Source organism: Gouania willdenowi, chromosome 17 (assembly GCF_900634775.1).
Source record: "Gouania willdenowi chromosome 17, fGouWil2.1, whole genome shotgun sequence".
Lineage (NCBI taxonomy): Eukaryota > Metazoa > Chordata > Actinopteri > Blenniiformes > Gobiesocidae > Gouania > Gouania willdenowi.
Genome location: NC_041060.1, coordinates 10608515 through 10621472, shown reverse-complemented (window position 1 = coordinate 10621472; position 12958 = coordinate 10608515). Strand labels below are relative to the sequence as shown.

At 38.5% G+C, this 12958-nt stretch overlaps 1 protein-coding gene across 3 annotated transcripts in view; it reads right to left on the bottom strand.

Moving 5' to 3' along the window:
- Window positions 1-12958, bottom strand: part of slc6a9 (solute carrier family 6 member 9) — a 74349-nt gene that overhangs the window by 41565 nt on the left and 19826 nt on the right. The window contains exon 1 of one of the 3 annotated variants that reach the window (XM_028472194.1): window positions 2602-2830. The exons of the other annotated variants lie outside the window; for them this stretch is intronic. Within the exon in view, the coding sequence (XP_028327995.1) occupies window positions 2602-2643 (42 nt within the window). The 5' untranslated portion in view covers window positions 2644-2830. Of the gene's footprint in view, window positions 1-2601; window positions 2831-12958 lie in introns of those variants that run through there. 3 annotated transcript variants of the gene reach the window in all.

Sequence of the window (12958 nt, the reverse complement as noted above, 5' to 3'; positions counted from 1 at the left end):
TATGTTCGTACAAAATCTGCTAATAGTGTTTTTTTAACCATAATTGGGATATTCCGTTGAATCAATGAACAGTGAATTTTCCTTAAAATAATATTTGAAAATATTTAAATATTTGATTGAACTAGGCATGGTGTCGAAGCAGCTTTGGAAAACAATTCAAAGTGATGCTAAATTATTGATAGTACACTTGTTCTATTGAGTTTGATTTTGGCACTAATGGCACTACTGCTTAAATAGTATGCATTTTGTTGCATACTATATCAATTATGTTCACATACTAAGGACATATGTCTGTATGTATTTCGAAACCCTAATGTTATTCCTATTAGATTGATAAATGTTCATTGAATCTTTTTTTATTTAAATAATTTAGCGATTCAGCATTCTACATAAAACCATTTTTGTGTAACTCCGGTGCTTAAAATTGTTATGTAGTTAGCCCATTTGTCCATTGTCTATTAGATTTTTGACAGAAAAGTCTGTGTACCATGCCAACCATACCAAACACTTGGTAAACAGACAATCTCAACCTTTCAACATCTGTTGCAAAAAAAGCACAACCCAGACCTCAAGTATTCAATTAAAAATGCCTGTTACTTAATTCCAGCCTGCTGTAGTTGTGTTTTAACACATTTTTCCCAAAGGTCCGAAGCAAAGGCCATAGTATGAGAATATGCTAGACCCTGATAAGCTTACTGTGTATCCCATACGCAGTAAATGTTTCTGAGGCGGATAAAAAAAAAAGTCACTTAAGGTGATGCCGGTTTAAACAGACCAATGTGGGGTTTCACTAAACACATTTATTTTGAAGAAACAAACTCACATTAGATCTGTGTTAAATAAAAAGTACCAGAGGACAAAAATAACCATAACTTCTACTCAGAGGTGTAAAGAGTACTGATATGTCCTACTCAAGTAGAAATACTGTTACTTGCTTGAAATTGTACTCAAGTACAAGTACAAGTAAGTCATAGATAAAATATTCAAGTATGAGTAAAAAGTAGCTCAATTAAATAGTACTCAAAGTAAAAGTTACTAGTTACTTTCACCCCCCATGTTTATTTTTGTTAAGAAATCTTGCCACGATTCTCTTGCATACAGTAAACATCTCACGTATAAACTTAAAAAAGGAAGAGAAAAATCTTGCACAATTGGAACTTAATTTATTTTCCAAAAAGGCATCTGTATACAATAAAGGGTTTGTCAAAATATACAATTATTTTTAAGATAAAATAACACCAATGATTTTAGTTCAAAATGAAAGAAAAAAAAAATCAGGCTGAAATAACTGGCATTCAATGTTATTTTGGCACGGTGTGTTACGTTTAATCTGGTTGGTCGGCTATGATGTGATGCATTTGTTGTCAATTTTGGTTTTTCACAATGTCCGTTGATCATGTTAAAACAAAAAATAACAATTTATTCAGTAACGATTGTGTGTTGAAATGTAACAAATGACTTCATTTGTTTTAAAATGTATTTAAGTACAAGTAAAATGACTGATTTAGAAATATACCCAAAAAAGTACAAGTACCCATAAAATCAACTCAATTACAGTAACATGAGTACTTGTAATCCGTTACTTTCACCTCTGCTTCTACTAAAGGTTAGTAGAGGTTGGGCTCATCCATGCTTTCTAAATCCACCATAAAAATGTGCATAATAGTTTGTGTTTGTGTGTGTTGTTGCCTACAAAACTATAGCGCGCTGACTCAGCCTTGACAGCAGCAGTCGGAAACAGGAGACAAGGACTTGGCTAACAAGGCAAGCCAGCAGCAGGGTTGGACGCACACACTCAGATAAACAAAAAAAGCCCCACCCCCCTTCACACATTCTTATACACACACCTTTTGCTGCTGCAATGGTAGAAAATAACGGTATATATAATTGCGAGGAGGAACTAATTGTTTCAAAGTATTTAAAAGTCAGCTGACAGGATGTCGGATGTATACGCCAAACAGTGGAAGAGAGTGGAGGAAAAGGGGGCATAAATATAAGCCTTTTCTGGACACCTCTGCTTTTCTTTTCTGTCACTCTTTTTTTCCACACACACACGGCGGACCAGCCCACTTCCTTACCAACAACCATCTCTCACGACGCTGCCCCGGACTTCCCACTGCAATTACTTATAAAACTTTTCAGGGCTTTCACACGTGGTCGGGTTTTTAAAGAGCTGCATCCCCCTCCTCACGTGGTCTGGGGGGTATTGAGTCGTCACAGACCCACTGAATGATCACCGAAAAATAAGGCGGCGGAGACAATAGCTCGTCTTGATGAATTCAATTCTTTCAAGACCCTTTACCGTTGTCCAGGCAGCTCCAAGCAAAACAATTGTTGCTTTGATAGTCCATTAAACACACACTCCCTGAATTGCTCTAAGAAACTCCCTTTAACTACTTCCGAATCAGGATCTAAAGATGATATACATCTGACCGGAACTTAGGATATTCTAATGCATTCTTATTGCAAAGAACTCCCCTGCGTGAGTCTCAGTAAGCCAATATGTAATACCCTTGAAGAAAGAAGAAACCGCACCACACTCACATCCATTGCAAGTAAAAACACTTACAAAAAAAGACAACGTGTAAAGCTGGAACTGACCTGGTCTGCAGTGGTAGCTGCAATGGTGTTCGGCTCGGACATGATTGAATGTTGTGACCCAGTGGTGCTTCTCTGCCGGCTACTTTAGGCTCCTTCATTCACACCTTGCCCTTCAGTTCCGCCACGAAAGAGGGGGGAGAAAACACAGTATACCCTCCCTTTTGCCCTGGCTTGATTAATGTCTGAATTACTTTCACCTCATTTCATCTGATGGAGCTCTGCTTCCTCTCCGCCTCTCTTGCTCATTCGGCATGGTAGCCCACTCTCTGCTGTCCCTCTTTCCCCCCTCCCTCTCTTTTCTGATTCCAGCTCTGCCTCCCCTCCATCCGTCCCTCGTTTGCTTTTGCACTCTTACTTTTTTACTCACCCCTCCCTCTGGTTCTCCTCCCAGTCCTGTACTTTCTCGTGTCTTTTTCGCCCGTCGTATTTCCCCATTTCAGGAATATGCTTCCGTCCGCTTGTTCACCTCAACATTTTTACCCAAGCTTTGCACAACAACTGTCCACCCTTCCTAAAAATAAAGGAGACACAGGAGTGTTCACCAGTCCTTCCACCTCTACAATGAATGGCTCGTTGTCAATCCAGCACCTAGGCTGAATACAGAGCAAGGAAGCGAGAGAGAGGGGGACCCATGGTGGTGGCGACAGGGACGGGGGGTGTTAAACTTTCAGTTGAGCTGGCTGGAGTAAAGTATGGGGGGGAGGCTTGGAGGACCTGTGAGTTTGAGCAAAGCTCTCTCTCTCTCTTTCTCTCCTATCTCTCTCTGTGTTTCTCCTACCGGATTAAAGCAAGAGGACCAACAATGTGAGGTACCCACAAGTGAAGGGCCCACATGGCCTCCACCGGACTCCCTGCCCCTTCCTTCTGTTTCTCTGTCTCTCTTATTTCTTCCGTTTGTTTTCAGGGGCTGCTACTGCAACTCTGCAGACCACCAACAACTTCCCTTTCAGGAGTACTTGACTCTTCCAAATCCTCGTTCGTCTCTACACCCTGACATTGCCAGCACCCACCACCAACCCCAACCACCCCCCTCCACCATGTCACACCAAGAACCACAGTGATCCTGAGCCCTCCTTCTTTTCCTGTTCCATGACAAGTTCACAGCTACACACTTTTAAATAGAAACTGTCTGAGCCACTGTTTTGATGCGTGCATTGTGCCACCTTTTTGGCAACAGATGGGTAATAGCTCCACACAACAGAAAAGGGGAAGGTGAAATAGAGAAAAACTGTAAAAGAACAAAACAAAACCTGTTTTCACAATAAGGGCTTGATTGAGAGGATCAACAACCCCATTACTAATGTGGCACTTTGTGTGACAGTGTCTTTCAGTGACTGCACGAGGTGTGAGTGATGTCTAAAGTTGACAGCTGACTGGCACACAGCCTAATGGTTGTTTGATAGCCGGGGACAATGGATGCTGCCGGTTGAGTGGAGGCCCTCCAGTTGTGTTTAACATGAGACAAGTGACACAGACAGGATGTCATTCATTTGTCTATCAATTCAATAGTACTGGCCTCTCACAGGAGAGGTAATAAAAGAGTGATTAGCATATACCCACACTATTCGCAGCTCTAAGACTGAGTACTAAGGACAAAGACAAGTGCTCAAAACAAATGCATGCGTTTGCAGATTTGACGGTCACAATTACTTAAGCAGCACTTTGCAGTTTGCCATTAGGTTTTTTTTTCATTTACAGTCACTTAAGTACTTGGACATTCTTACTTTTTTAGAAAGTGGGTACTTAATGTACTATATGGCAAATCCTAATTAATACCTTAATCCTTTATTTACCATATTTTTCTTTTGAGAAAACAAAATCTATTTTAACAGCACCTGCATTAACATAACACCCACATCTCCAGACAAAAACAAGTGAGTGGGTTGGTTTGACAGGTGCAGAACAATAATGAAGGCCGTTCTAGCTTAAACGAAAAGCACACCTGGCCTGTCCAACATGAAGAAGTGTGGCACTTTTCAAACATCATGTGCAGGTGGGCCCAACCTAGTAACTGTCGACCATGCTAATAAATATAACTATAAAAGCATCTGCTTAGGAAATTCTTTACACCCCAGATAGCAAACGGATGTGGGCCACATCTTGCAATGATCCAGCAATTTTGCCATTCTTTTGGCCCGTACAAAATAGATGTGAGCCAAAATTGGCCCACATATGAAGCTACAAATGTGGCCGAGTTATTTTGAAACATATTTGGGCCATTTTAGGCTGAATTATAGCGTTGACTAATCTGGATGTGAGCCAAAAGTGGCCCATATATAAGGTACCATATCTATTCGGTCTGTCCTTGGCCCACTGGGCCAGTTATGGACAAGAATAATTTTGCTATCTGGGCCTGTAGATTTGATGGTATCAAAAACATAGGAGTCTCTAAATTATTTGCAAAGAATTGATGTGATTGTTCCAAAATTCTGTACATGAAAAAACGTAAACAGAAAAATGAATGAATGAATGAATACCTGTCTGCTTTTTATAGATTGCAGTCAAGATTCATGCCTTGTTGAGCAGCAGAACTAGTTTTATTCAGCAATCCCAAAATCACAGAGAGCTGTGAAAAACGACTTTAACCTGTCAAGAACTGCACAATGTTCAGTAATAACTGCTTGCACTGACACCTGCTAAGTTAATGAGAGGCTCAGTGGTCTGGGAAATCTTCTCAGAACAATCTCTTCATCGTCCTCCAAAAACTAGAAAAGAAAATGGTAGAATTGAATCTTTCTGCTGCTAATTGCTGCTCCCTTTGCAGCAGTTATCAAGACATGACGAGCTGCAGGGTGTGTAATTAAAACACAATTCACTGCCTGACAATTTACCACCCACTTTGTCTATTGCCAGGGTTATCCTCTCAATGGGTAAAATTCTTGGACGAGACAAATATACTTCTGCAAGTCTAAAACACATACCGTATGAATGCTGCACACTTACACACACAATACAAACATATCAAACACATTATTAGTTGTATAACTTGATCTTTTAAACCCAATTATCCTGTGCAGAACTATTTTAATGTGCATTGTACTAGTTTTGTAGGGTGAGAAATAGTGCATCGATTACTTGGCTCTAACTAGAATGTAATGATGCTTCAACACCAGGATAGTCATTGGGTTATTTTGGTGGGAAAAGCTGAACATTTCAGCTGTTGTTTACTGTTGCTAATGAATGAATACCAATATGAATCCTGACCAGGAAGATGTCCAATAAAAGTTTTACAGATCAAGTATTCATTATCAAACATACCTTTTATTTGTGTAGTTTCTCGGCTGTTTTTTTTTTTTTTTACATCACATTGTGAAGCCAAGAAATGGTTGTAGACAGTAATAGAAAATAATGATCACAGTAATATTTTATTTCCAACTATATTGAAGTGTACTTAAATAAATGCATCTGAACATGTCCAGAATGCTATTATAACAATATATCTCTCTGTCCTGACCAAAAGCCATCTGTTGGTGTTCAAAGAGTTTATTAAATGAGTCCTCTCTCTGCAGCATAACTTTAATACTGTATTAGAGGGAGCTGTAGACATACTGCAAAAACACTTGTGTCAAGTTGAGGACTATTTTGTGCATCTTTAGTTATTCTGACCATCTTGTCTGTAACAACAGCAGCATGTCAGCGCTTTTAAGTCAGTTAGCATTTACTTTTTATCTAAGTTGTTTACTTGAAGAACACAATTATTTTAGTCCACTGAATCTTTTAAACATTACAAACTGATTAGTTTTCCACCAAGGCTCATGTCTAACTTCCCACATATTGATATAACAGGATCCAATCCATGCTAATTTATAGTGCAATTCAGGGTACACTATGAATAAGATGCTACGGTCTATCATTAGACTAACACAGAGAAACGGGCAAGGTAAGAGTCTATGACAAAGGCACATTGCCTACTATGAATGTGGTGTGTGCGTGAGTGTTGGTGGTGGTCGGAAAAGCCGAGGTAAGGCAGCCTTGTGTCCGTAAGTGGCTACGACTAGGCCTGGGCAATATATCAAGATTCAAGAGATGTTGTGATTTCTATTATGGCAATATAGAAAATTACAATATTGCCTATAGCAATATATTTTTATTTTATAGAATATTTTGTATTAAAACAGACCTTCCCCTAAACAAGCCACACCTTATGAGAAAAAATATTGAGATATGAATTTTGGTCCATATCGCCCAGCTCTAGCTACAATAGTAACTTACCACCATTGTGTGTGGAATGAAAGAATAATGCAATGTAAAGCGCTTTGAGTGTCTATGAAAGGTACAACATGAATCAAATGTATTAAAATCAAGTACTGTAAAGGATGTCATTATACAACAGATTCATGCAAAAGAACAACAACAATGTGTGTGTATTGTGTACCCACAGGGATATTGCTGCATTTAACTGGTTTTTCAGAGTGTGCACACAAATATGTTGAAGATGAGCGGTTTTCAATGCAACAGAAATATAGCCCAAGTACTTATGCAAATACATATATTTGTGTTTCTTTGAAAAGTGTTTTGTCCTCTCAGGGCCTCCTTCCTTCCTTCTACCATTGCACACCTGAGTGCAATCAGCACTCAGATAGAGGGAGGAGTATATAAGAGGGTGGGGCTTTCATTTCATTGTCCCATTTCACACTGCACACAGAGTCAGAGGCACTGGTGAGTAGTTCCCCTGTGCAGTGCCACAGCTAATATTGGTGAGGACCTTCTGCCTCCATTAGTTTTGGTTCACTCCTCATGCAGAACATGGGTGCTATGAATTGGTTGTGTTTTTGTAAGCCTGGGTTCACCTGTTCTTTAAGACACAACTTTTTTTTTTTTTGTTTATATAAACTGTACAGTGCCTGTCGGAAATATGTATTCATGGGGAAGCTTAAGTAGAGTTGTCAATTATGGCCAAATGAGTATGTGTTTGAAGGTTGGATGTACAAGAGGTGTACATACTCTGTACCCTGTAGTGTTATAAAGGGGTATATGTGTGGGTGCAAGGTAAAATAGTGTGTGTGATATCATGTGCATGTCCCTCTATGGGACATGCACATGATAAATTGATAAAGTTTGCACCAATGCGGCCAATTTTTATCAACCGATCTTCGCGTTTTTACGTGCATCGGCCGATGCAGGCTACTGCATTTGCCAATCCGCATTATTTACAGAGCAGAAATATTTTTTACTTGTTCTACATCTCCTGTTTTTAATGTTTAAGTATTTTTTACTTGTCGATCTACCTCAACTTTGTTCATTTCAATAAATGTTCATTTTTTAAAAAATTGAGACTCGTACCATCATCGTGTAATTTTTATGATGTAAATTGAGGGAGCAAAAGTAGTATCAGCTCCAAATACCGGCAGTGTGTATCGGCAGTAGTATTGGCTCCAAAAATCGGCCAAGGCTGATGGGGGAAAAAAAAAAAAACAAAAAAAAAATTGGCGTCGGCCCTAAAAAATCCACATTGTTCTGTCCCTAGTGTGGGACTCGCTACCTGTCCATCTCTCCTTCGTGGGCTCACTCACACACACACACGCACGCACTTCAGCCGCCCACATGCATGCACTGACTCACATCAGGTTGAAATGCGTGTCTCACACCCAATGCGTGAGACTTGAAAGCTTTGCTAGTACATCAGTGTGAGTGCGGCTACTTAGACGGCCCTCCCCCCTCTCTGGTCTAACCCTCCGTCCGGTGTAACCCGTGATGAAAGAAGTCCACAGGAGCTCAAAACTTGTGAAAGAGCCTTAAACTATCTTCCTCCCTCTCACTCGTGTGTCTGCTTCGCTGTGTGCGTGCACATCTGGTGCTACTCCAGGTCTTCAGCGATTGGTTATGGCCGTACACGTGACTCTCGCTCACCAAAGTGATTGACTCTCGCATGCAGCAGAGCTGTGCAGTGATTGGCTCTGCTTTGCTCACGGTAGATGATTTTATGAAATGATTCATTAAATGGACTATTTCAGTCCAAACAAATCCCACGTTCCACAGCGTTGAACTAATTTGTAGCTATGTAGCAAGTATGAGCTCTGTATGTCCCTGAACACCAGAGATATTTGAGGCACAGGCGCACAAAAACGCAGCGATTCCTTGCTTTAATAGGGAGATGCTACATTTGGCAGGTGTAAAAAAAAAAAAAGGGGAAATACATTCTTAAAGACAAAAAGCCTGCATCTAGATTTCTTTGTTTGTGAAACAGAGGGATATTTATTTGAGTAATTGCTGTATTATGTTTGGATGTTTAACACTAATTAAGCAAGAACAGATGTAGCTACTAACAAAAACAGGTTGTTTAAAGCCTTACTGTTTTTCCTCTGAAAAATATGATGGGTGGTGAAAAAAGGTTGACTATTGTAAAGCCAAAAAAAAATTATTCATATGTGAAACCATTCAGCCTAGTGTTAAATAGTTTTCCTATTACCTATTAATCGGTGCCAACTGCAGTTTCGAATAGAACCCAGGTGCCTTTTATTAAACAAGCAAATATTGATGACCATGAAGATAATAGGAAGCCATACATTGAAGGTCATACCTGAGTCTCTGATGGCAACATTTACTATATGTCACCCAAAGGCCAAACACAGATTGGGGTTAAGGAAGCAGGCTTGTAATCGGAGGGTCAGCAGTTCAAACCCAACCAGGGTCATCACTGTGGGATGTTGAGCAAGTCTCTTAACCGTAACTGCTTGTGTTGTACGTCACTTTGGATAAAAGCGACCATATCATGCATTTCCATAGTATTTTTCCTGTTAAACGGGTGGCTGAGGGTCGAGCAGTGTGGCTAACGTTACCCTTGTGACATAATCTTGTGTAATTTTATTTAAATTCTGTAAAGCAGTTGTTCCCAAACAGAGGGTACCCCTAGGGGTACAGGAGCACATTGCAGAGGGTAATCAGAAATAATTAAGGAATATTCCTAGTTGCTTTTTAGGCTATATTTTGGACACATTTACCACAAACTAACAGTACTGTTGCTCAATAGAATACTATGTTCTTGTTATTTATTGAAACAGGGTTATTTTATGCTGTAGATGCCATTTTTATCACACTTCTGACAATAGGAGACAACAATTAGCTACATTTTACAAAGGAAAATATATTTACTTTTAGTAATCACATAAAAGTTGTATTTAAACTTAATTCCACTTTCAATTCCACTAATTGTTTTGAATTTGTAGATTAAGCCTTAGGGAATTAATGTTTGAGGCACATTTAGAGGTTTAGGAGAGTTCACTGTTCTATAAATAAAAAACCATTTGAAATTATGGAGAGGGTACTTTTGTTATGAAGAGGGGGTACACATATTTTGATGTAAATGAGATACAAGGGACAAAATATTGGGAACCACTGCTTTAAAGCATATAAAATGTAAATTAAAAACAGCAGTTGCCTCCATTACCCTATTTACCACGTTTGGTATGATTTCAGAAATACTGAAAATATGATGGAATGGAGAAGTGTAGTGACGCAGACTTTATGAGGAAATGGGTAAACCCTAGGGCTGGGATAAACAATTTTTTTTTTTTTTTTTTAAACGATTAAGCTAGTGATTATTTTTTGATGCATCAATTAATTTGACATGTCATTTTTCCAGCTCAATTCGATTATCTCCCCATTAATTTACTAAAAGTAATTAATACATGTACTGGCGCCCTGTCCAGGGTGTACCAGCGCCCTATGACAGCCGGAGATTGGCACCGGCAGACCCCCGCGACCCTGATAAACGGGAATAAGTGGGTATGAAGATGGATGGATGGATGGAATTAATACATGTTGATTTACATATCTAAAATGAAATAAATAAAAATGCATGCATTCCTTAACAATGCAATTTGTGTATTGCTCTTCAACTCAAAATTCCAAAATTAAGTTCAGGAGGAATATAAAGTACAAAATAATGCATTCAGAGTCAGCGGGAGCATTCATTAAAAAAGAAAAAGGCAGTGGGAGCCGGCAGCCTGTCATGGCTTACTGAAAAAAGTGCATCTTAATTCTTTATTCACATGAAAATAACAACTTAAAGTAATACACTCTGCCACTCACATTATTCTTAAACTCAAAATTCCAAATGCTAATAGAGTGCCATTCCAACAAAAAATAAGACAAAAATTGGAAAATTAACAAATAAATATGGGGTTTTAAATGTTAATTTTTAGTTAAAAAAAAATAATCAAAATGATGAAAATGTAAATGATCTTGATTAGAACATGAATTGAAAATACAAGGGTCAATCTTGGTCCCACACTAGGGGGAGATGACACAAAATGATGAACTATAGAAATAAATTCAGGTTCCACTAAATACTGTTTTATTTACAAAATCTGATCCTTTAAAATATGTGCTGTCACTCATTCATTCCATCATTATGCTCTATATTAAAGTTTGGGAAACACTGGTGTAGAGCAACTTCTCACCCTGACTCAGGAAAATAGCAAAGCTTTTTTTATTCACATTTTAATGACGCATCTGCTGCTGCTGATGTCACGGTGGGTGTTTCCTCCTTGTCGCGTTGACACGCTGCCGTCCGGTCACACCCGGAATAAAGGACAAGGGTTACGGGGAACAGCTACCTTCGACGAATGAGTGCGTGCCTTCACTGCCTTGCGATTTTGAAACTCTGAGGAGCCACTCATGTTAGTTATTCTCCGGCGATGCCATCTTTGTTTTGGTCAGACGACGCATCGGCTCACACATGTTGTCCCGGCCCTAGTGAACCCCGAAACGCAGTTTGGGACATTTTGAAACGAAGGCCCTACTAAAGAAAGAGCCAACACTGTGGTCCAGTAAAAGTTGTTGCACATCTCTAATATAACTAGCTGCTGACTTACCAGTATACTATTCATCTTTAATTAACAATATACTGGTCTTGCCTGCTTGTACCAATCCCTCACATTACATTTATATCCAGTCAAGCTCCATATTTACTAAATTCCTTGTGCAAGATTAGGCAAGCCAGTGGGTCAGTGAATTATGACCTTAAGTTTCTAATTTTAAAATATACAAAGGTAAATTAATGATTACGTTCACCTTGTAGGTGATTAATAGTTACTGCAACAACCCAAGCCTTATTCATATTTTAAAAACGCTTCACAGCTATTGCGAATAACTTGTAAAGGAAATACATATAAGGTGTACACGTACTCAACAGGATTATTTGAGAAGGTCTTGTGTAAAAAGGATTATTTTTCTGGAATGTGTAGAAGGAGAAGCTGGAAGTCTAAAGGTGAAAATGCTCACAGGCTTTTCAAAAAAAAAAAAAACGGATTTAACAGTTCACAGTGAAAAGCAGGAAAAAAAAACATTTGAAAGATGTAAATCAAACATGAAAACAAGTCTGAGAAGGAAAACAATATCTGATTTGAATTTTTCAGTGTCTCATTATCTTTCTCGTGGTTTTATCTCTTTCATTCAAGGTACTTTTATCTGCTCTCACAAATAAACTCAAATATCACGGCATATCAGGCCTCTTCCAGGCCTTTCTAGTAAGCAGTGAGAGCTTTGTGGTCTTAAAGGCCAGCAAACACAATTAATACTCAGTGGAAAGTTAGACAGCTCAACCATTAACAAAGTACTTCGGTGGTTGTCAATCACATTCTGGGTAGTTTCTGTTTTAATTAAGTCAGATTAGATTTCAAAGAGAATATGATTTTTGTCAAAGTACAAACAATATTTACAACAATAATTTCATAATCAATCACTCTGAAATGAACACACGGGGTCCTAATTGCTACAGGCTCATTGATGTAATAAGGTTTAAAGCTCCATGAGATCACAATTGGATCGTTTTAACCAAATATAAATAGATAATGTTGGTATTAATCTGAGTCTTTTCACAGGGCGAGTGTATGCAAAATAGCTAAAATTTAAATATCTTATTTACAATTGCAAAACATTTTCTCGAACCTATATATTGGGGGCTTGTCCTGACCCGTGACAGCACACCTTTTATTTCCCTTTGTTTTTTTAATTTACTGTCATTTTCTATTTAGCGTCAGCCAGGGTTGGGGTCAATATTTTTTTCCAATTACAATTAAATTCCAATTATTTCTTTTATCTTCTGAAATATAACTGGAATTACTGGTCCTGAAATAAAAAAACCTAATAAGTTAACATTCCTCCTGTGGTAGCTTCCTGTTAGCATTTCTAATGATAGCGGGTTCTAAACCGGCTGTTAAATACACTAAAAATAAATATCATCTAATCTATTAGGCTTCCTACTCAATGAAAATATTGGTTTTAATATTTTTGATGAGGGAGTCAAAGCCTTTTATTTTTTTTTTTATCAGTATACCTCTAGATTTAATTTTTTTTAAAATGGTATGATGTGGGAAAGCCGGATATCCCGCTCTAGCCAAGTCATTGTTGTTGT